The sequence below is a fragment of the Lichenostomus cassidix genome, chromosome 3, assembly GCF_008360975.1.
Source record: "Lichenostomus cassidix isolate B80296 chromosome 3, HeHo_3.0, whole genome shotgun sequence".
Taxonomy (NCBI): Eukaryota; Metazoa; Chordata; class Aves; order Passeriformes; family Meliphagidae; genus Lichenostomus; species Lichenostomus cassidix.
In genome coordinates, this window is record NC_139483.1 from 79,932,293 (window position 1) to 79,955,512 (window position 23,220).

At 37.1% G+C, this 23,220-nt stretch overlaps 1 protein-coding gene across 3 annotated transcripts in view; it reads right to left on the reverse strand.

Annotated features, from left to right (window-relative positions):
• The window catches only part of BCKDHB (branched chain keto acid dehydrogenase E1 subunit beta), a 112,022-nt gene that overhangs the window by 33,809 nt on the left and 54,993 nt on the right, over window positions 1-23,220 (reverse strand). For all 3 annotated transcript variants that reach the window (XR_014851030.1, XM_085056445.1, XM_085056446.1), the window contains exon 9: window positions 10,858-10,944. Coding sequence is in view for 2 of the 3 variants with exons in the window: in XM_085056445.1 (XP_084912571.1) it covers window positions 10,858-10,944 (87 nt within the window). In the remaining variant the exon portion in view is untranslated. The remainder of the gene's footprint in view (window positions 1-10,857; window positions 10,945-23,220) is intronic.

Genomic DNA, 23,220 nt, shown 5'->3' on the forward strand with positions numbered 1-23,220 from the left:
TAATACACCTTTCCCTAGCACTCTAAAGCCTCACTGCAGGTCAGACCATAGGAAGTGAAGGACACACAAGGTTCTTCCCCAGTGTGGTTATTTTTTCTCATGTCACTGGCTGCAACTCTTTTTCCCTTGTAAACTAGTTCCAGGCTTAGAGATGCTATTCAGACATTTTTAATTGGCTTTAGTCACTTTTGTAACTTTTTAATTGCATCACTTTAACTGCTAGATCCCTACATGATAGCAATGAACATGTGCCCATTTCATTCAAAAGAACTATTGGACAAGTAAGACTATTCAAAAATATTTTCCTCTGTGCCTACCTAAACTATAACATGGAAACTCAGCACTGTCATAACTTATTTTACTGTTGTAGGTCCACATTTGGAGCTTTAAGCCAGGTTTGACATTTGGGTACCGAGAAGCTGTGTCTGTCCCAGGGAGAGCAGGCAGTTCCCTTCTCAAGGAAGCAGCAGAAGGTCCTAGACTAGTCTTTTTAGGTAGTAAAACTGCACTCTCCATTTTCTCTTCTATATTAAAGATCTTAATGTAGCCAACAGCAACAGTATAAAATTCATGGTACTCTGGAAGAGTACAGAAGCTCAGAAGAGCTCAAGAGCCTCTTTTTACATCCTCTCCTACAAATATATTCACCACAGAACTGAAATAATTTGATCTTGTGTGCATACACAAAACATCAATAAACACACGGTTTTAAAGGCAGGTTTAATTTAATTTTTTAATTAAATTAAACCTGCAAGAAAATTAAAAAGGGAAAGTTCCTAACCTAGAGTATTTTTAAAACTTCGCTGAGCCCTTAACATGGAAGGACAGATTTTTCTGTTTTGTTCTACAATTTTCCCCTATCCTGCAAAGCTTTTTGTATGCCACAGACCACTCTTCTCTAGTCATGCTACTCTGAACTATGCCCATTGCTCTAAATTAATGGTCTAGCCAGACCATTTCTAAGAGCCGTATCAAAATACGAAAGGCCAGGAAAAAAATGGAACAATATACTTGTATGAATCAGCACTTTACAACCCCAAGCCAACCCACTAAAGTAATTCTTTCAGTAAATACGACAAGCTACTGATTGTATGCTCCAAGGAAGTAAACCTGACATACAGTGCAATTAAAAAACTCCACATTTTTCTTTACCCTGGCCTGCCAGGGAGCCTTAATACTTATTAAGTTGCTATACCTGTGGCTAGTAAAGGATTCTAGCATCCCACTGAGGCATTTGGAGAAATCATGCCAAAGGTTGAGTAACTTCAACCACCCAAGAAGTTTTTATAGCTCCAAAGCACTGGAAATTGGAAGAAAGGTCATTACTTTTACAGGAGACTCCTGGGCACACTGTCATAAACTGCTGTTCAAAGCACTTACTTGTAGTTCTAAAGCAACTCATAATTTATTGGGAAGAAAAGATAATGCCAACCAAAATAAAGGAAGTTAAACACAGTATTGTTCAGGCAGAAGAGAAGTCAAATATCCTTGACTTAGTAGTTGCTTTGCAGAATTGCCTTATTCTAGAGCTCTGTCACAGATCATCTGTTATCGGACTATAGTAAGAGTTTCAAAAAACTCTAAAGGTATTTTTATATTAATTTTCATTAAGCAAAAAGTCAGTGATTTGACATATAATATAAAGGCCTGCTGAGTAACAGGCTTAACAGGGACCCAAAATTGCTATAGGGAAGTTCATAGTTTTTATGTCCTCCCAAATCATCATTAGCTATGTTTACAAGGCAGTTAGAAATACTGATGTTACTGAACTTTAACATGGTATTAGAGGGGGGAAAAAAAGGAAAAATATCATGAGATCACACAGCAGAAACATAGGATGTGAAGTTCAGAGAAGGTTTTTTTGCCCTCCTCACAACGTGGATTAAAACCATTTCATTTCTATCGGCTCCACGGGCTATCAGAAATGTAAATGTTAGAATCACAAGAAGATTCTAATCAAGCAGTTTGAATTAAAACTGCAAATGTAAACTCTACCTTAGAGTAAGTATAACTACAAAAGATTTCCTCCCATTAGAAGAATTCCTGATAGCTAGGAAGTTGAAAATGCAAATGGGAGGGAGTGCACAGCAAAGAGAAAATTTTAATTCTGCCTCAGTGCCCCTGTTTTTGGTTTTTTTCAGAATTAGTGTATGGAAGACCAAATACATTGTTCAAAGTTATAAATCACAATGAATGAACAAGGGTGTATCAGCAGGACAGTGATGCTGGAGCTCAGCCTCAGCCATATGAACATTTGCATGCCAAATTAAGTATCAGAACATGGAAAAAATGTCCTCATTGAATACACTAAGAGCACACTTTACACTAGACACTCAATTGATTAAGGTGAATCAAATGCTGAGCTTCTTCAGTAGTTAAAACTTCTGATTTCACTAAACAACAATGACTTTCAGCATATTCTGCCACTTTACCACTTTGCATTGCCCAGGGATAAATTCGTGCCTCTTCAGGAATCTGCATGAAAAAAGGAAGTACTTGGCTGCACACTTGTGTACCCCACCAATGAAAGGAGAAAACCAGTTCAGACAGAAGAGACACAGGGTTTGATGCATCTGGAAAAAATGCTGCCCTCTGCCTAACAGGCAGTGCAGCGGAAAGTAGGACAGGACAGTAATTTTGTTTGAGTGCCAAAAGCCTTTGTTCAATACATTACTTGAAAATAAGTAACTCCATAGAAAGCATTCAAGTTAACCTTAAGTTTTAAAAATGTTCTTTTCTCAGTTGAATGCTTTTGTTCAAAGTGTCTATCTTGCAGGGCTTTGCCTACCATAAATATCTGCCTGGAGGAGCAGGAAGTCACAAGTCTTGAGTTTTCCCTGCTTCATCCAAGGTGAGGAGTGTATGGGCACACACCTGTCCTCCAACCCATCCTTTCCATCTGTGAACTCTGGTCCCACAGCAGCAAAGCTGGCTTGTGCAGCACACTCCAAAAGAGCAGGCATTTATTCACACACACTGGGAACAGCCCCTCAAAACCTTACTGCTGGCCTTGTTCTCTCACTTACAGAAGACTTTTAATGAGGCAGCACTTACTGTGCTCTTCTCCCTTCAGTGCCTACGGAAACTGTCAAGCTCCTGTCTCATTTTTGCCTCTGTCTCTTGAGGAAAAAGAAAAGGAAACAGCTTTAGCCCCATAGCACATGGGAAAAGCTTACTCCAATCCATACTTTTTAGATAGAACTGACCCAAAGCCAAGCAGACTGGGCACACTTATATAGTGTAAAAATCCATGTCCAAATCAGTGCCCGTGGGATGGAAAAATGTGGGTTAATCATTTGCTTTTAGAAGGATGTGCCACAAGCAGCTGACTGAAACATCACCTGAAGGCAAGGCATTGGTTCATGTCCCCTCTCACACAGGGAATGAGACTGTGCCCAAAGCCAAGAGGAGTGAGTGTGCATGAGCAACTTCATGGCTGGGACTTCTCTTAGCCCACATGCCCACACCTGTGTGGACCTCTTCATGAAGTGTTTCACAGAAGCCAAAGAGACTTCAAGCTGAGCTGCAGATGAATAAGACATTTTGGTATTTGTTATGTCTAGAGACTCGACTAATTGGACATGTAAACCCTCAGTGTTTACACCTTTAGAGAGTGTGCTCTGGGGCCAATTTTATGAAAATCCACCATCATTTTTGAGCACTTCATTTTCCAGCTTGAATGTTGTTTTAGGAACTGGGGGTTGTTTGCTTGTTTTAAGAAACATATTTGGGAGGTTTACACAGTACAGAATACTGTGTTCTGTTCACTATTTGGCTATATTGAATTCATTAAATCATTTTTCTCTGTTCAGTACCAAATTCATTCCAGCCTAGAGGGAACACAACACTCCCTTGTAGCTGAACTGATAACATATGCCACTATGATAATCATTTGCTGTTTTCATTGTAGAGGAATTCATTCTTCCTTATGTTCACTAAAATTAAATAAGTATGCATAATATCTCCTGGATAAATTGGACTTTATGACATGATAACATCAAACAAAACATCTTAGAAGTCCATTTCATCCTGTGCTGCATTTCTCACATCTTGTACTGCATTTCTTAGTTATTAACCAAGACATCTGTATGGGTATAGGTATCAGAACTTGAGAAAAATCAAAATTAAGATACTTCCATGCAGTGAGCCAAACTATAATAAGAGATTTTTGTGTAACATCCAAAACAATTTTGACCTCAAAGAGGTAGTGTTAAAAAAGTCCAGGCACCACCCTGTGAACAGGCATTGCTTGTTAGATTTTGGTTCTCTTTTAAATGTGATACAGGTTCAGAAAAATGCCATCTCTGCCAAACAAACACAACCACCAAATCCCTACAGTTGGGCTCACAAGCCCAGGACTGTGCAGGCACTGTAACAGTGAGAGACAGTGGTTTGGGGGGCAAGGGGGGCACGCAGTGGAGTACAAGGCACAAAATTTGTTCTTTCTCATTTACAAAAGGAAAAAAACCAAAAAAATCCTAAATGTTTACTATTCTATCCAAGCTCTTTGGAAAGGTCTTAAAGAATAATTTTAAGTTTGATAATTCATATAAAGGATTCACATTGAATTCATAAGTCAAATTCCTAATCTGAAAGACCATTTTTTTAAATATAGATTTTACTGAACTTTTCAGAATCACTGGTGAATCTTAATTTTCAAACATTTTTTGCAGGGCATAAACTTTTTTTTTTTTAAGGGATGAATAAGAAAGCTTCATTTCCTTTGAGAAACCCTGGGTTTGTAACATTTTGTCTATTCACTTTCATTTTCTACATTGTGTAACAAAGTATGATGACATTCAATGCTATGCAAGACTTCAGACTTGCATAGCAAAAATTGCTTCTACTTCATCCTGCATCATTAACTGGGAGTTTGCTGAACTGATTTTAGTCACATTTTATAAACACAAGCAACATTTTCATGTACCTTTGACTCCAGTCACTGAATGGCAATTTTGTGTTGGTATTTCCCTTACTGCTCCCAATCCCTCACTTAAGAAACAACCTTATTGGTTTTCATCGTTATGGCTTATTTCTATATACTTTGATTTTCTTTTCCTTCAAATCACTGTTCTTTTTATATTGCTAAACAATTTATGCCCACCTTGAATTTATTTCCCTGTATTTATTCCAGCTTTTCTTTATATTCTATACCAATATTTCCTAGATCACACTCCTACTGACAGAAACTGATGGTGTGATCTATAAAACCAGACTCTTACATTGTAGTTTGTGATTGCTGCTGGATGTGCCAAGAGTGATAGTACAAGTTAAATAGGATAACAAATGAAGGACGACATTGTGTCAATATTTCATCTCTTCCAATTTTACTGCCAATTGTATTTGTGTCAAAGAAAAGTTAAACAACATCAATTTAGATTTAATCATTTTCTTACATCAGCTGAACAACCATACTGCTGTACCTGCATGTTTTAGTGTGCCTTTTCCTTGGATATCTATGTTACATTTAGTCCAGAGCCTCCTTCCTTAGCCATTTCATGAAATGGTACTCAGTGAAAAAGTCTATGTCCTATGAAAAGCTGTTCAGGCTGGCCTCAATTATCTTTCTAACCACCTTGGGAAAACATATTTGAGTCTACTTTTATTATTTCTCCAGCTGAATACAAAAAAATTAAAATTTCCTCAATTTCCATAATTATGAAGTTCAAACAATTTGTACCTCAAGCTCCTCCAGCTTCTTAACACATACACATTCCATTATGTCTCAAAGGTCTGGTGAACAAGCAATTTCCTTCACAACATCTTGTGAGAATAAAAACATTTAACTATAAATAACAATTACACCAGAAACATTGCCTTCAATAAAGTCAGACTTTAATACCAGTTTACAGCCTGTTCATTAAAATAAGATTTTAAGTGGCACCAGCACAAAATCTCATCCTATTCATCATAATTTCAAAATAAATCCCACTGACAAAGTTATTTGTTAGTTCCTTTTGCACTAAGTACAGACACAGGTGCATAATCCAAAACTCAAACCTGGTCCCATGGATATTTTTATATTCACTTCCTCAATGCCCCACAGAGAGCTACAGAGGACTGTAAAAGCTTCCTTGGGAAATCCCTTCTTAACTTCTACTCATGGGAAAACTGAAATAATGGAACTGTTTGGAGTACCTCAACATCCCAAATTCTAAAGACACATAATACAATGGTATGGAAAAGTATTTGGGATAAACATTCTGGAAGCATTTTGTTGGAAAGGTGAATTTTTTTCATTAGGACTCTGCAAAATAATAGTTACTTAAGACAGTTCCTGTTCAGTATCAGTCAGTGCCAGTTGACTTAAATTTAAATGTTCATACTGGTGAGATCTTTAAATTTCTTTTTCTTGTTTAACTTTTTTGGGCACATTTTTTCCTATGGTAAGTTGCTTTAAGATAAAACTGCTGTGAAACTCTTACGTCTTTGAAAGGTATTCATAGATATACCCAATTTTCCTTTTCCTGAATTTTTTCTCACTAGAACAGCTCATCTAATAGCTTCCCCTAATGCCACACTCTAGCAGGAAATTACACCACTTACTGGAGATTAGGCCTTATTTGGCTGCAGGAGGAGGAAATCTAAAACATGACCAATCATACAATCGAATACTGTTTTATCCAATTTATAGGTACAAAATGCAAGATTTGAAAAAATGAGATCATGTAACTCAACTCTCAGAAACAGGTTATTTCACTGAATTTTCTGAGTCCTATCCTCTGATTAATACCAATCTTCTGGAAGACTGATACCTCTGTAATTCTGAGAAAGACACTGAGTCCTGTGGAGGGGCTCCTGAGGACTGTGCTGTTTTCACCTGTACATTTCTTTAGTAGCTGATCCAATACTCCCTGTGCAGACAGACGCCCAAGGACAAAGTACTTACCAGGCAATAATAAAAGAAATTGTGCTACAAAGACAGGAACCCACAATTAAATCAGAATTGTTCTGTTCCTGCAAGAATGCCGCATCTGTGCAACCCTCTACAAAAAACAATGTGCTGACTTCTTGTTTTATAGACAGCAAGGACCTTTACCAGGTCAGCTAATAAATTTCTTTACTCATATGGCATTCTTTTTTTTTTTAATAACAGCATATATATTTTTATGATGTATCCTGCTATAATGTCATCAACGTACACAAAAATCAAAATTCCTGAATGTAATTTTAAATTCCTTAAATGAAAACATTTAAAGTTATTAGTTTTCTACTTTTAAAAATTTTAGCCATTACTTGAAAAGAATGTGTGGAAACCAGCAAGATCTTCCTGAGTTGTACATCTTCTGTATTTGCAAGATCACTGCCAGAGGGCATATGCTCATTCCCTATATTTATTTCAGCCCTATCAGAAAATAGCAATCATCATATTATTGTAGCCATAATACAAGCTTCCTTTTTATCCCTTTCTGTCCCTGTTTCCCCAGATCTATGTCTCCCCAAACCACCTTGGCCCCTACATGTCCCGCAGTTTTGGTGCCTCCTCTAAACATCCCACCAGACTTTTATGATTCCAAAATGCTCCCTCATGCATCCCATAAGAAGTCCCAAATGCTGGCAGGCAGCAACCTTGCACAGTGATCCAAAGAGTCCCTTACTCCTTGTGCTGGCTGTCTCCATCCTGCCTGTTTCTCTCTTTTTTTTTTAAACTTTTATTTTTGTTTTTAAACAGGGACACAGTTACTAGATTTACATTTCTGTGTATTACAAATTAATAATATACTGATAATTTCCACACATGATTCTTCATTATTTTGGAAGTGACATCTCAGTGGGCCTTTTTCCGAAGGCTTTTGTGCTCCAACCATATATGCTTTATGCAAGTTTAACACCTTCTCTGCTGAACATGACAGTTTTGCAAGCTTTTATACAGCATATAAACTATTTGGACTATTAACTGTAAGTGTATTGAATTTGTCCTGGCATCTGTTGCTCACTGCAGAATACAAGTGTTGAGATCACATATATGAAACATTGGAGCAGAGGGCTAAGTCATATCATGTAAAGTTTTGACTATACCACCTCCTCTTGTTCTTACTTTTTTATGTCTGAGCAGAGTAAATGACCACTTAAGTACAACAATGTGCCCCCTTTAAAATACTCTGTACTCGATACACAACAGATCTGATTGCACATGCTCTCCAAATGCCACTTTTAATCTCTCATATGCAAAGAGAAAACTATTCAATGTAATTTTTCCTATAGTTCATGAATAAAAGCTGTAATTTCCCTTCGCACTCTTTTCCTTGAAGTGTATATCACCATGAAGAGTATGTGACCACGAACTTTTAAAAAGAACCTATGTACTTTTATTCACCTTATTTCTATGACGAGACCTCACAGCAAGGATGGAATAACAATATGGAAACTAACCATCTAATCCAACTGGACACATTTTTTTTGAACTCTTATTACTTCCATGTGTAAGAAGAAACTAAAGCCAACTGCAATCTCCAATTTTTGGCATTCTCAGTATGCACTGCATCCAGCAAAAGAGAATTTCACTTTTTGTTTTCATTTTTACAGCACAGTAATATTCGACATATGGACTTAACTTGATTGTTTAGAGATCAAGACTTTTAACTGAAAAAGAAAAGCAAGGTCTTTATCATACCTAAAGCAATACTGTTCTTTAAAAAGTTGTAATACTTTTTATTTTAATCTCTTTTGCAATATAATCTTTAAAGGAACTCATATCAAAATTTTAGTATGGATGATAGAATCTTCCAGAATGGATATACAGAGTAATGACAATATGGTTATAACAGAGAATCAAGTCAGTCAATTTATATGAAAAGAACTTGTCATGGATAAATGCAATGCCAAAGAGTAATATTCCAATTTATTCTGAGGGAGCCTATGTAACAGACCAATATTTCTTAAGATACAAAGCCTAGTTTCCTAAGAAATATGAATATAAAATTTTGAGTAACTATAATAAAATAAATATTTTCTTTCAATATTGACAGAGATAAATAGCCCTTTACTAAAGCATTTTCAACTTTGTTTTCTAAACAAGTGGTATTTGTCAAGATTTGTCTCTGATATGAAAAACAACACCTCAAGAAGGATCAATCAAGTAGCTTTCTCAGTGGAGGTCTGAGGAGACTAAAAACTCATGCTGGAATTTTAGCAATATATTGGGCATCTCATGTTCTTCCAATTATATTTACTCATAGGATTTTTTCTTCAGCTCACTTTTTTATCCAACACATATACTTCCCTTTGTTATGCAGTAGATTTTGACTTTCCTGCACACCTTAAAATAGCTTGCTCCTCAAGTGTTGATAATAACATAAAATGATGGAAGACAGGCTCTTTTAGTTGAGTCTATTTCACATTTTTGTGAGAATTTATAAAGAAAATTCTCTTCTACACTCGCAGCTGGCAGTACGTTATGACTTTACTAGTCCTAGTTTAATCAGAAAAAGAAGAAAAGGTCACAAAGAAAGGTACAAAAGAAAGGAGGTCAAATGCTGATTATTTAGAACGATGAAAAATCATGGAATCATGGAATGGTTTGTGTTGGAAAGGACCCTCAGCTAGTTCCAACCCCCTTCCAAGGGCAGGGACATCTTCAACTAGACCAGGTTGCTCAGAGCTCCATTCAACCTGGCCTTGAACACTTCCAGGGATGGGGCAACCACAGCTCCTCTGGGCAACCTGTTATAATGCCTCACCACCTTCACAGTGACAAGTTTCTTCCATGTATTTAACCTAAATTTCCCTTCTTTCAGCTTGAATCCATGACTCAATTTCTCATCACTACAGTTCCTGATGAAGAGTCCTTCTCCAGCTTCCTTGTAAGCTCCTTTCAGACACTGGAGGGCTGCTATGAGGTCTCCATAAAACCAAATACTTGGCTCTTAATGGAGAAAACATTTTGGTAGAAAAATTAATTTACCTTAATATAATTACATTACTCTTTCAAAGTACTGCACCACAAAGATAAAGAAACACAGTATTCTGATTCCTTCTGCACACTTAATTCAGAATTAGGCTTCCAGAGCTAATAACACTATTCCTTCCTATAAAAAGGCTAATTGCCATGCTTTAATTACCCCCTACATGACTTATATTTTCTGAATTTTTCAATCCCATTTCCCTCTAGTCCTATAATTTAACTATCCTAGAATAATCAAAAAAGAGTAAATCTGATAGTGATGGATACACTTAATTTAGATGTTTCTACAAACTAGTACAACTGATGTGCATAGGAAAGAAATCAAGTTAAGAGGAAAATTTCCATGGAGGTACAGGTATAAAACACATCAGAAAGCTCAAAACGACTTCCAAAACCTAATGCTCCAAATACAGTTGATGCTGATGTACATCTCAGCCTTTCCAAGCTGTTCTGTGCATACGAGCTCAACACGTGCATGAGCATTACCACAAATACACACTAACAACTTCTGCAGATTCCTTTTCTAATGAGGTCTCTGAACACTGTGTCACACTATGTTATACTGTACTGGATCTGAGTGCTTTTTCTGTGTCTGATTTCAACATTCCTGGAATGTATTTTTTAAGAAGCTCAAGGGATAAGCATATGAGAAAAATAAAAAAGAACATTAAAACCAGACTATACATGAAGATTTTTCCCCTGCATCTGACAGTGCACATTCTCCCTGCTTTGCAGTGAATGTTAAATTTCTAACTTGGTAGACACTATGCACAGTGGCTGGTAGGTACATGATTTCTCAGCTGTTCACATAAAGTAAGGCAAGCATGCACAAAACTGAAAAAGAGAGCAATGAAAAAAAAAATAAAACCTCAACTTTTAATGTAGTGTTAAGTATTTCTTCTACAGGGAAACAATATTCATGCAGAAATCTTAAAAACAAATAACCCATGTACCTGAACTGTGGAACTGATTTCAGATGCAAATCCTCCTGTCAAGGGAGCCTCGTGGCTAATCAGCAATCGCCCAGTCTTCGCCACCGACTGAAAAGGAAAAGGAAATGCCCAAAATGTCATCAACTTACAGCTCTTCTGATTTCTTACTTGTACTACTTGCGGGGATATATTAAATATATGACTTTGTTAGCAGTGTTAGAACATAGATACCTTTCCCCTCTTGCATTTCCAGTGAATGATAAATTACCCTAAAATACTAAATTGAGTCACTACTAGGATGTTTTTATACTTACTACAAAAGTATTCACATTTTCCACTCAATTTTAAGCAAGTATCAAGAATAAATTTGAACCCGTTTTATATGAATTTGCCCTATCAGTGCAAACTGTAATATTTCTGAAATAGAACAAGGGTTTTAACAAGTAGCCAGTATCCTCAAAATACTAAAAGACATGCACATAAAGAAATCCTTCACTGATATCTCTGCATAAACAGTTCCTATTCAATGTCATTTAACCACTGCAATTCAGAAAGTAAAGTTGCTAAATAAAAATTTTAGCAAGAAAACATGTGGATTAGTGCTGCATATTTAAATTTTACATGGCAATTACAGGTACCATTTTCTAACTCGAGATTTCAATGTTTGTGCAGTTTTTATGTGATCTACATAGATAAATAATCAGCATAATATATACAGATGATCTAAGCATCTTTGATCAAAAAAACAAAACTGTGTTCATTGTGAAAAATAACAACAAAAGCAAAATATTTTTAATCTGATGGAAAATATAAAGCTTCCCCACACACAAATACATTGATGTTTATTGCAGCTATGCTAAATTGCCTGAATCAAACAGTATCAGATACCATTAGTCAGAAACATAGCAGCAAAGTCTCAGCTTCCATAACACATATTTTACAACTATTACAATAAAAAGGCTCATTAAAAAGTTTCATAAATTTCTAGAAATGCATATCAGAAAAAAAATCAGATTACTGTGTATATTAATATTTCAAGAACATTTACAGTCTGACATTTAAGATAAGTGCATAGTGTACTGCTGGTCTACCATTAGTCACCAAGTGGAAAAGCCCAAGACAGCACTTGCTATCAGATCCAACCTTCTGAACACTGTGATCCTCAGTTTAATGTCTACACCAGCACATTCTCCAGTCAGGCAGCTCCATGTTATCTACTTAATAGGATACATAAAGGCAATGCCCTAATTATGCAGCTTTCTCTCCAATTCAAGTATTTTTCTAATTCTTTTGCTTTTCTAGCAATGACTCAATCAGTGGCTCTAAGCAGCTCATCCACAGATGTACTGGCAAGTCACACTCTTCGAACATGTTCCATATACTGTACTATGAAGTGGTTTGAAAACTCTCAGAGCTAAATAAGTCAGAAAAAGTAATTTCAACAGTTGGAAAGTAATCCAGTTACACAGTCTGATTTCCCAACTGGTTTTTTTGCCAGCACTGAAAACTCATATCTAAAGGAACAGAGGTATTAACTGCACTATAAATCTGTCTAGCACATCAAACCAACAGTTCAATGAACAAAATGTACACTCTGGTTTTGATGTGATAAAACTGATACAATCAGGTACAAGTTGCTCTAGTAAAACTGATATAACTAATCAATGTTAAAGTTGAGTTTGGGTGTTAGGGTTTTTTAAAATCTTTGTATTTTTATTTTAAAGAAAGATTCTTTTGTATATATTTGTTCTGAGAGGTTCACATTTTGATACATTACAAGCTATCATTAAAGTTACAGATTCCTTCATTTCTCAGAACAGAATATAGTATAATCAAACACTGTTAGAAAGCACACAGGAAAATTCACATGGGGTCACACCAGTAATCCGGCAGTCCAGTAAATTATGTCCCCAAAGAGATAATTTAATGTTTAGGGAAGAGTAAGAAAAGGGCCTTTAATGTGATCCTTCACTGTATTTCAGCCTCCAATTATTTTCACATCACCCGTTTCCTGAATCCAATATAGTCTTTTGTACTAAATAATTAATAGCTTTTAATTCATCTGTTCTCAAATTGAATCCATGTAACAATAAAGATAATGGCGGGGGAAAAAAGGGAAAAATAATCTCTTTCTGGAAACCTGCTCCTACTATGTGAGAAATCCTGGTTTTTACATATGATTCCCATGGGCTTCAAGGACTCCTTGTCTGCATGAGCTTGCTAAGAGCAAACAGGCAGCTGTGAGCACCAAGCATTGCATACAAGTATCTCAGCCCTACTAAAACACACTACGTGTATATCACTCTTGGTACAAAAACATGCAGAGCTATGGTTCTTTCAGTACCCAACCTAGTTTACAGTGAGTTTTTCAGGAACACATGCAATCTTAAGTACTTCTAGTGTTTGTAAATGCATCATACTTATTGGTAAGTTGTTCAGTTTTTAACTCCCTTCCTGGTTACAATTTCGCACCTTATCTACAAACTAATTTGGCTGACTCAACTTCATTGCTGCTGTTTCTTGTTTTATTCCTATTTGCTAGAAGGAGACACTATTACCACATTTCTGTTCCCACATGAATACATTAAGACTGTGATCAAATGGTCTCTTAACCACAATGTTGCTAAAGTAAGCAGACTGAGTTCTAAATCTTCCAGCAAATATCACACTTCCAATTCCTTCATCATTCCTACAACTCTATCCTAAATCATCTCCAGTCTTCTATGTCCTTCCTGAAGCACACCCGTCTGGAACCAGCATTCCAGATTATTTCAGAACACCACCAAATACAGCCTCAGTACTGCAGCTCTTGGATGTATGAGGCCTGTTGGCCAAAGCAAAACAGGACAAGTCCAGCTTTTACTGATAACTGCAACTCCCTGTTCAAGGGAAAGAGAGTTAAAGGATAATTGCTTCCTGGAATAAAGACGGAAATACAGCATGTATTTATTATTTCAAGACAAAAGACTGTATTTGGATATGCTGAAAAATATCTTCTGTGTCTGATCTTAGCTCATTTAATGAGCTTATCTTCTCTTTAGCAGTAACTGAGTGTCTATTTCATCTGTTTCTTATCTGTTACTTCTAATTTTTTATCAGTAACCATTTTAAATGTTTTCCATATATTTGATCAAAACATTAAAAAACAGATTCAAAATCCAACTTAGCAGGACCTTAAGACTGTACTCTTCCCATTCACTAACACTGCTTTTCTATGCCATACAGTTAGTCAGTACAGCTAAGCTCAGCACTAATGTCTTACTTTTCAAACTATGGTAATTTATTTTGTGAGCACCTGTTAAGTGTTCTTAAACAACACTGAATTGTTGATCAAGTATTTCTAATTATTTTTAAATAGCTGCTTCTTCCTTGATACTTTCTTCCTAGTTTACAGATCATTCTCCCTAATTGATTTGGTATAATTTTTTTGTAGAAAAACTGTTCCATAAGGTATCAAGATTTGCTCACAAAAGGCTTCAGTAGTGCTCTCTCCTTCTGGAAGGCTCTAGAGACCCAGGTTACGGCACACCCATGTAATCTCTGCTATATCCAGTCATTAGAGAAGAGACTCCAGGGCTTTAAACTATCAAATTAGCTCCAAAACAAAACCAGAAACCAATAGTGACTGTACTTTTCCACCTCAATTTCATTGCCATGACTGTTTTACATTGGTGTCACTCACAAGGATGACAACTGACAGTGCATCAGAGCAAAGGGCTAAGTGATAAGGAAATGTAAAAAAACATAATGCCTTTGCAACACCGCTTTCAGGGTGCACTCAAAGTTTTCTGAACTGCAGCCCAGTGTTTTTGTATTGAAGGAGTTGAGTGAATTGTTTTTAACCTCCTTGACCACACTCTATCCAAGAGTTTCTATTAACCACTCTTCTGTTCAACTCTCAATTCATCACGTTGGATTTCTTCTCTCCTCCTGCAGGCACTGATGAGAGAAGAAAACAACACAAAGCCTAGCACTTCCAAGCACTTTGAAATCCAAGTGCTGACACTACCAGCAACATGTTCTGCTCTTACTTAGGAGAAAGCAGTCTTAAACCAAAATGGGTTTGATGCTAAACCACATTTAACACTACCACTCTCCACGCATAGCAACACCACTACTTCCAGTGTAACCAGCTGCTTCACTAGCACAGACACTGCCTTTAAAGAAATTATCAAACTTTTATTAAGATAGCTGCTATTTTGTAACAATAGCAAGTTGGCTTTTTCTTCAAGAAGAAAATTTAGTTCTCAGGAAGAAAAGGTTTTCCATCTCTTACAGAAAAGAAATTACATTGATGTTTACTTTCCCCTTTAAAATTTTGCATACTTTTGACTGTGCTCTTTAGAATCTATAAAAAATTTCCTGTATAATCGAAAAACTAGCTTTCCACAATAATTTTTTTAAAAGCTGTCAAAAATACCAAAATTGTGTTTGTATTGCATCCCATTTTGTACTGAGCATGCATGAAGCAATTATAAAACTGTATAAAAATGAACATTAATTGATATGTGCTGTTACTGAAAACAGATCAGAATATGGAAGCTTTAAAAAAAATCACTTGGTAAAGTTTCAATAAATGTCTTGAAAAACATTTTCCTTTTTCATTTTTAGATCAGCTTTAATGAATTTGTACTTGGAAAATGTAAAACCTGAGGGAGGCTACTTTCCCCAACCCATTAGTTCTACTTTTCCTTTAATATTTCAGTAACAAATGAAATTGCATAGCAGCATTCTTGGTACGGAACACCATAAGCACAGGGATAGAAATAAGATCCCAAATTTCTGTTCAGCACTCCCCACTGAGAAATATGCAACATAATCTGCCAGATAAATCACTGAGGATTACATTTATATAGCACATGCAGATCCACAGGATGACACATCCCAACTACAACAAATTGTTTGTGCATGTGATACACTGAGACAGTCTTAGCAAATGCAGTTATTCCATCCCCAACTTCCAGACATCCCAGAGGATGAATACCACTGGATTTATGAGATTTCTGGAAAACCAAACAGATCCTCAAGCACTCTTTTATTTTTTCTCTAGGGTCCTAAGAGAAGGAATAGACAAGAAGGGGAATAGGTTGAGTCCTAGTAGCCTGGACACAAGAAAGCCCTGCAGCTTCCTAATAATCATGTTCTAGTTTGCAAATTACAGACATCAGTTGCCCAAGAGTGCCTTCTCCTAGAAGCAGGAAAAGCTAGGAAAAGTATGCCCTCTTTAAAGCTTCAACCAACGAAAATAATTCTTAACATTGAAGCAAAAATAAAAAAAGAAAATAAAACATCATTTGCCATGGGTTTCAAGAGAACTAAATTCCCAGTGAAGGAAAATGAGAGATGTACTCTATCACAGCGTCTACACCACACTTCCAACAATTGACTGGAACTCACTGAGTCATTATTCAATAAAATCAAGACAATTCCAAGACAAACAAATTCCATGAGAAACCATTATTTCATCAGCTCAACAGGCTCAAAGCATGAATGAGATTTCTCAACCACTGGTAACAACAGTCAGCCTTATCCTCCTTTAAGTATAACAAACATTTCAGACTATTACAGTTGTGCAGAGAATCCTAGCCTAACACTGGCAACAACCTATGCAGATCAAAGGTAAAACTACTTGGAAAGAAAAAGAAGTCATTTTTATTACACCACTTAAGAAGGCCATTGACAAAAACCTTTAACCAAAACTTTTCAAACAGCAAAATTTAGAAAACCATAGGTAATTCTGTCATAGATGAGTGTGCTGATAAACAGCAGGGAATGGAAAATAAGTCCATCACCTTTCTAACTTGACACAAACAGCTAAACAGTTGCCTATTTTAACTGATTCACAGTAGCAGAGCACAAATCTTAGTCTTCCTGGTACTACTTAGCCAAAACAGAGGCTTCTAATCCACTCCTGCCTGCTCTTTCAGCTGACGCAACCGACGTTTGTGCTTTCTGACCTACAAGTATGGAATTCATTGACTGCAGATGGCACAGCCAGGGCTGCTGGGACAGGCTCAGACCTACTGCCAACTTTGGAAGTGCAGAATGAGCTTCCCCAAAGCAAAAGTAGCTGTGGTAACTAATTCACACATCAAGAACGATGATGAGCAGATCCTTTAGGCCTCCCAGACTGCAAAGAGCACAAAGATGAAGACACTTTAATTCTGGTTTCCATCAAGGACAAGCAAAACACAGAAGGAGACAACACTAACAGGAAACAGTGACAAGGGAAAAAACAGAGAACAGCCGTCCACTAATGCTGAGCACAGTGTGTGACCTTTGCATACCAGAGTGGTAAGAGAGGCTATTCTGCTGCACAACCCCACTCTGACACCGACCCAATACCTTTCCTTGCCTTCTCTGGAGTAAAAGATGGGAAAAAAAAAAAAGCCCACAATACCCTCTCCCCAAAAAAACAACCAAAAAAAAAAAGTGCTACACAAAACCTCAGAAATTTTTAGTTTAACCTCCTTTCCAACTGATTTCAAATCACAGTAAAAGACCTGATACTACAGAAAACAAACAAAGATCTATAAGTAAGGTGCAATACAACTGTAAGTATCCTTGCAATGGAGAAAAATATAGGAAAATTAAGAGAAGTATTAGAAATATATTTGCTGCCCAATAAGACAGTTACCTGAAATCAAATTATTAATCCATCATCAAATAAATTATCTAACCATGTACTAAAGTGTAGCATTTTGTAAACAGCTGTAAACATACTGTCCCCTCAACTCTTTGAAAATTAATACTATGCATTTGAATACTGATTTCTAATAAGGACCAAAGCTCAAAGAAAAGAACTTCAGTTCATTTTACATGGCCACTTTAAACCTGTTCTGAGTAAAAGATCAGTCCAGCTGTGCTTCTACCTGGCTGCTTCTTTTATTAACTCCTTAGTATTAGCACAATATAGCTGGAAGAAAATCCTAATGAGAGCTGAAAGGAAGGAGAAGCAACAAGCAAACAGCCTGGAGCAAAGAGAAAAGCTGGGCTTTATTTTTCACAGTACAAAGGCAGAAGCAGGAGAGGATGCTAACAGTAGCACTGGAGAAGGAAGGGAGGAAGGACAGGCCCTGCAGTCCTTGCTTGTCACTGGCTTCCAGGCAGAATACCCACTAACCACGACCATGCAAGCACACAAACAGCGTTTCACCTGGCCAGCTGTCCACTGGATCAGAGCTGTCCATTCGATACAGGAGTAGTCTGAGAGTATTAAAAGTTTTGTTGCAGGCAAGGTGTCATTCATTGTTTATCCCTTGTCCACTGATCCAGACACTTATCACTGATCTAGCCTTAGCAAGGCCATGCTTACTTTTCCCCGTCTTCTCTTTAATATTTTCAGAAATCATGCAAAACTTTCCATTTGGGTGAAGAGCACTAGTTTTATTAAAAACCGCGTCAAAGCATTTACTGATAAGTCTTTCATGAAATACATAACATTTTCTTAAATTTGATCAGAAAAAGGCAACCGAGTGCTCACTGAAGCAGAAGACATGCATCTGTGAGCAGTCTGAGTGCTGTCAGTGAGATGACCCACAGCTGGGAACACTCCAGCAATCTCAATGCACATTTTCAGGACAGCATTCTACATCATTATTTAGAAAATATTATTGCTGTTTTCTTCTTGAGCATACCTGCAGTTGCATCTGGATGATGGGGTAGACCACATACCCTCAGCGGGGTTGCAGATGACACCAAACTGGGAGGAGCTGACAGGCTGAAGGAGCAGCGCTGCCATTTGGAGAGACCTGGACAGGCTGAGAGGAACCTCATGTAGCTCAAAAAGAGGGAAGCGCCAAGTCCTGCCCTTGAGGAGGAACAACTCCAGGCACCTGTGTACACCAGAAAGCAGACTTGTGGCAGGAAAGGGAGATGGATGCCCTGATGGACACCACATTGACCACAAGCCAGAAACTTGCCCCTGCAACAAAGAAGGCAAATGGTGTCCTGGGCTGCATTAGGAGGAATGTTGGTAGCCAGACAAGGGAGGTGATGGTGAGGTGAGGCTACCTGGAGTGCCACTTGGCATTGGTGAGGCCACCTGAAGTGCTGCATCCGCTTCTGCACTCCTCAGTGAGACATGGACATACTGGAGAGTCCAAGGAAGGGCCACAAAGATGACTAAGGGACTGGGATGAAGGGACCTCACTGATGTACCTACACACCCAAAGGGAGGGTGCAAACAAGACTGAGCCAGGCTCTTTTCAGTAGTGCCCAGAAGCAGAGTTTCTGTTGTTATGCTGATGTTGCATATTGAAATCCAAATCAGGATGGATCTTTTTCCCAGTTGTATGTATGGCAGGAACAGTTCATAAAGAACTAATGTGACCACAGTAGGGATGCACATATGAAACATCTTGCAGAGAAATGTTAACACAACTATAAAACTTACTGACTCAACACACCAGGATTTTAATATTCCAGTATGTATCATTTTACTCTATAAATGCCAAAAATAATTCTGAAATACTAATGCGGATTTTTCCTGCATAGCACCAAAATCAATGCTGTAGCACGAAGATGGTGGTGCAGAGATACAGAAAAATGGAAACCAACAGGAATAATGCAAAGTAACATGGAAAATGTAAAAAATTATTATGGTCAAAACCAAAAGGGTTTGCTACAGGGTTAGGTAAGAAGCACTGAAGAGAGATAGTAAAACAGTTATGGCCTTTACATCCTACACATTGTCAGGGCATGACTGAGATGATTAACGGAGGGATTCATAAGCTTTCGGCAAAGTTAAGAATCAAAGACAGATCCTCAATGTGTAGAGTAGCATATAAAGAGTAGCAGAGAATTCCTCTCCAAAGAACTTGCAATTTAAACAGCTGATACTGTGAAAAGAGAAATGTATGACACGCAGCAGGGTGCATCTCAAGCAGTTTGGGCTGCTTGATATAATTTTTAATAGAAGAGGGTTAAAATAGACTAGAAGGACTGATATTCTATCAAGTAGTGACTAACTCTCTAATGCTTTCAGTAAACTCACTCTCGCAATACAATACTGTTACAAACCCTCTTGTAACACTTCCATAACACCATTCTACACACCCTGAAACACATAATTGCTGAGAAAACAGTAGGTGCTAATAATGGTCATAGATTGTGGGGACAATGGAGAAAATTTATGTTTTATGCAGATGGATATTTCTGCTTAACTTAAAAGCATTTAAAAACACAGTAGTCAACTTTATTAAAAGATAGGCAAACAAAAAGTACTTCTGGAATTCCATACCATGGCTTTTTGATATCCTTAAGACAAATTGCTACATACACACTGGAATGAATTGGTTAGGGAAGAAGACTTATTCAGAATTCAAAAGTAAATTTAAAAATAAAACCCATCTGGCTCATTCTTATCACTTCATATACAATACATTGATTTTATTGCATTCTTTTCCTCCACCTCTTCACATCTCATTTACTTTCTGACACTGAAAGCTCTCCTTAATAGTGACAATTAATAATTTTAATATACATTTGGTGCAAGAGTATGTTTACTTCTGAGGACTACACATAAAATCTGCCAACACTACTGAATTACGTAGCATGAATATTAAAAAAACTTCTTTTAACCAAATGCCTCTAGATCTCTCAGTCACTGTCTTCTAGCAATAACCATAAGCAGATTACTTACATAGAAATTTCAAGTATAATGGCAACTGAACTTAAGAAAAATATTCATGAATACACTGGACTGGTAACTCATAATTCCTCAATAGTTTGAACTCTATTTGCCTACTTGACCACAATCCAATAATCCTTTATAGTGTATAGCCTAAAACATAAAATTTAGTAGCAAAGGTTTCAGGAAATAGTAATTTTTGCAGCAGCTTCCAACCTTCACCAATCTGCCCTTCCTTCACTCTCCATACCTTTTAATTCCCTGTTTATGGGAGCAAAGTTAGGAAGTCTCAGGAAATACAGATGAACAATGCTGCACCAAAGAGATCCTTTACACTGAGGAGATCTTTCTCATCCCAGAAATCTTCATGGACACATTATAAGACCCCCTTCAAGTTTATGTGGCATCACCACATTCAACTGACATTTCATGGAGAGGTCCTTTTCTGAGTTTTAATTAATTGTTAAATTAATTAGTGTCTTCATAAATTAACTTTCTTCTTCAGTTTTCTATATTCATGTTCAAATACAACACTTATTTTAGGCCTTAAATGTTGTAAGTCTAGTAATTAAAATTTGAGATTAGTTAGCTCTCCTCTTGCCTTTCAGAAATTACATGCATTATGTTTATTAACAGTCTCAGGTTTTAAAAATTTCATCTGTCCCTCACATTCCTGGAATAATCAGGCTGTAATAGTAAATCTCCTTTTCACTGTAATACATTTTTATTAAAAATAAAATTAAAGCTTTTAAGTCTGAGTGTGTTTTGAGGTTCCTCCAAGATAACCTTTAAGGAAAGACTGCAGTCTTCCCTACCAAAAAGGCAGGGAAAACACCCACATTCCATAAGATCAAAGTCCAAAAGTCTTAGAGGGATCTACCCCAGGACTATGAAGCTACCTAAACCCCTGAGATACTAAGAGCATCTAGGTAGTTTTATTTATCCCTCTTCCTCATAACCACCCCCATTCTCTCTATTCAGTACCCTTGCTCTTGCAGGTGCTCTGCTTTTCAACTAGAGTCACATCGAAAAGTCAGACAGTGAAGCCAAGTTATAAAACATGAGGATGAACAGTTCTTTTATTCTTGAAAAGCAGATGGGATCCTAGACAATTCCTAAAGGGCTCCCACGGACAATCCAGTTATTTGCAAGAGTCATAAACCTTCTATTAATCCAAATATTGTACCATACTTTCTGTGAAGAATACCAGATAGACAAGCTCACCAGCTATTCTGGAGGATCTAAGAATGGGCCAGCTAATTCACTGCCATAGTCACAATGCCAATACACACACAAAAACACTGTCTGGAACAAATTTTGGCAGTATTCATCCAGAAGCAAAACACTGTGCTGCCAGATATGACCCACATAACAGGTCTCCTCAGAATAATTTTATTGAAGCTAACTATAGGTTTGGAGAACTTGAAAAAAGCCAACAACTGCTCCTAAAGAAAAAAGAAAAATAGCATCAGGTCACCAATAAAATAAGTAAAACAGACTGCAGTTTTATTGCTGAAGATAATACTACTTTCATTTTCCCCCACTGAATTGCTCAGTAGCTTCTAACGTGATTCAAATAACCATGTAGGACAAACAATAGTTAGTGTTGCACCAAAAATCCTGCTTTGATCCAAAGAGAACGATGTGATGTTTCTTGCAGTTATAGATGAAGAGAAAGACTGTGAGAATATAAGAACTTGAAGGCAGAACAGACAAAAGAAAAACATGAATTCTGGAAAATGAAAAGTGCAGGAATATCGATGAAGAACAGCAAGAAAAAGGAAAAGGCCATGGCAAGAGAGATGCCAAATTTTGGAAAGAAAATATCTGGATTCTGCAAGGTATGGAGAAAGGAACTGAAAAAAGTGCTGGCAATACCACTTGCAGCACACCCCTTGTTTGTTTTACATTCTGGTTAATACTGGGAATCATAGCATGACCAGGACAGCAGTGAGACTTTGTTTCACTAAATCTCCCAAAGAAACAGGAGCTTCTGTATCTATGCATCCAGCATCTGCTTCTTTCCTATTTCCTGAGCTGCTTCCAATTCTGATAGCACAAATTCATAAAGTTCATCACAGACAGCTGAATTTCACTGCAGATGTTGAAACCACTTAGGCTTTATTTGACTTAGCATCTGAATTACTAACATGGATTATATGGGAAAGCACAAGGCAATATAAGGGAAAGATCTGAGCAAAATAATCACTAAATAAAAATATGAAGTAGACCAGAATGATCAAGTAGATGTCTGAAAATGAGAGCTGTGCCATCTCTGCCCCTTTCAAAAACAAGCATTAGCAGGTGAGGTGACAGATGTGATAACTATTTGAATGACAGATTGTTTCTAGAACTCTGCACCAAGAATCTTGCAAACCTATGCTTTAAAAATTACTGTATCCCTTGTTTATGTTCTTCTTAATGTATTTTTTCTGTATTACTTCCCCTTTATTCTTCTAAAGCAGCAACCAGTTCGTCTTCTCTTTTCATTTTAATTCATTCAGTGTCATATTTTGTGTAATATTTCAGTGTCATATTTTGTCCCATTCTCCCTTCTATCTTTTGTGCTCTCTTCATCCAAACCATCTCAGCAATCCTCATGTCATTTCTTCCACAATCTCCATTTTTTTTAATCAATTACACACTCTCCCTATGTGACCTACTTCAACTCACAGAAGAAGGAATAGTCATTTTCAAGGTATACATTAATTTTCAGCCTGTCAGCCAAGAAAATGAGGGTCCTGCAACCTGAT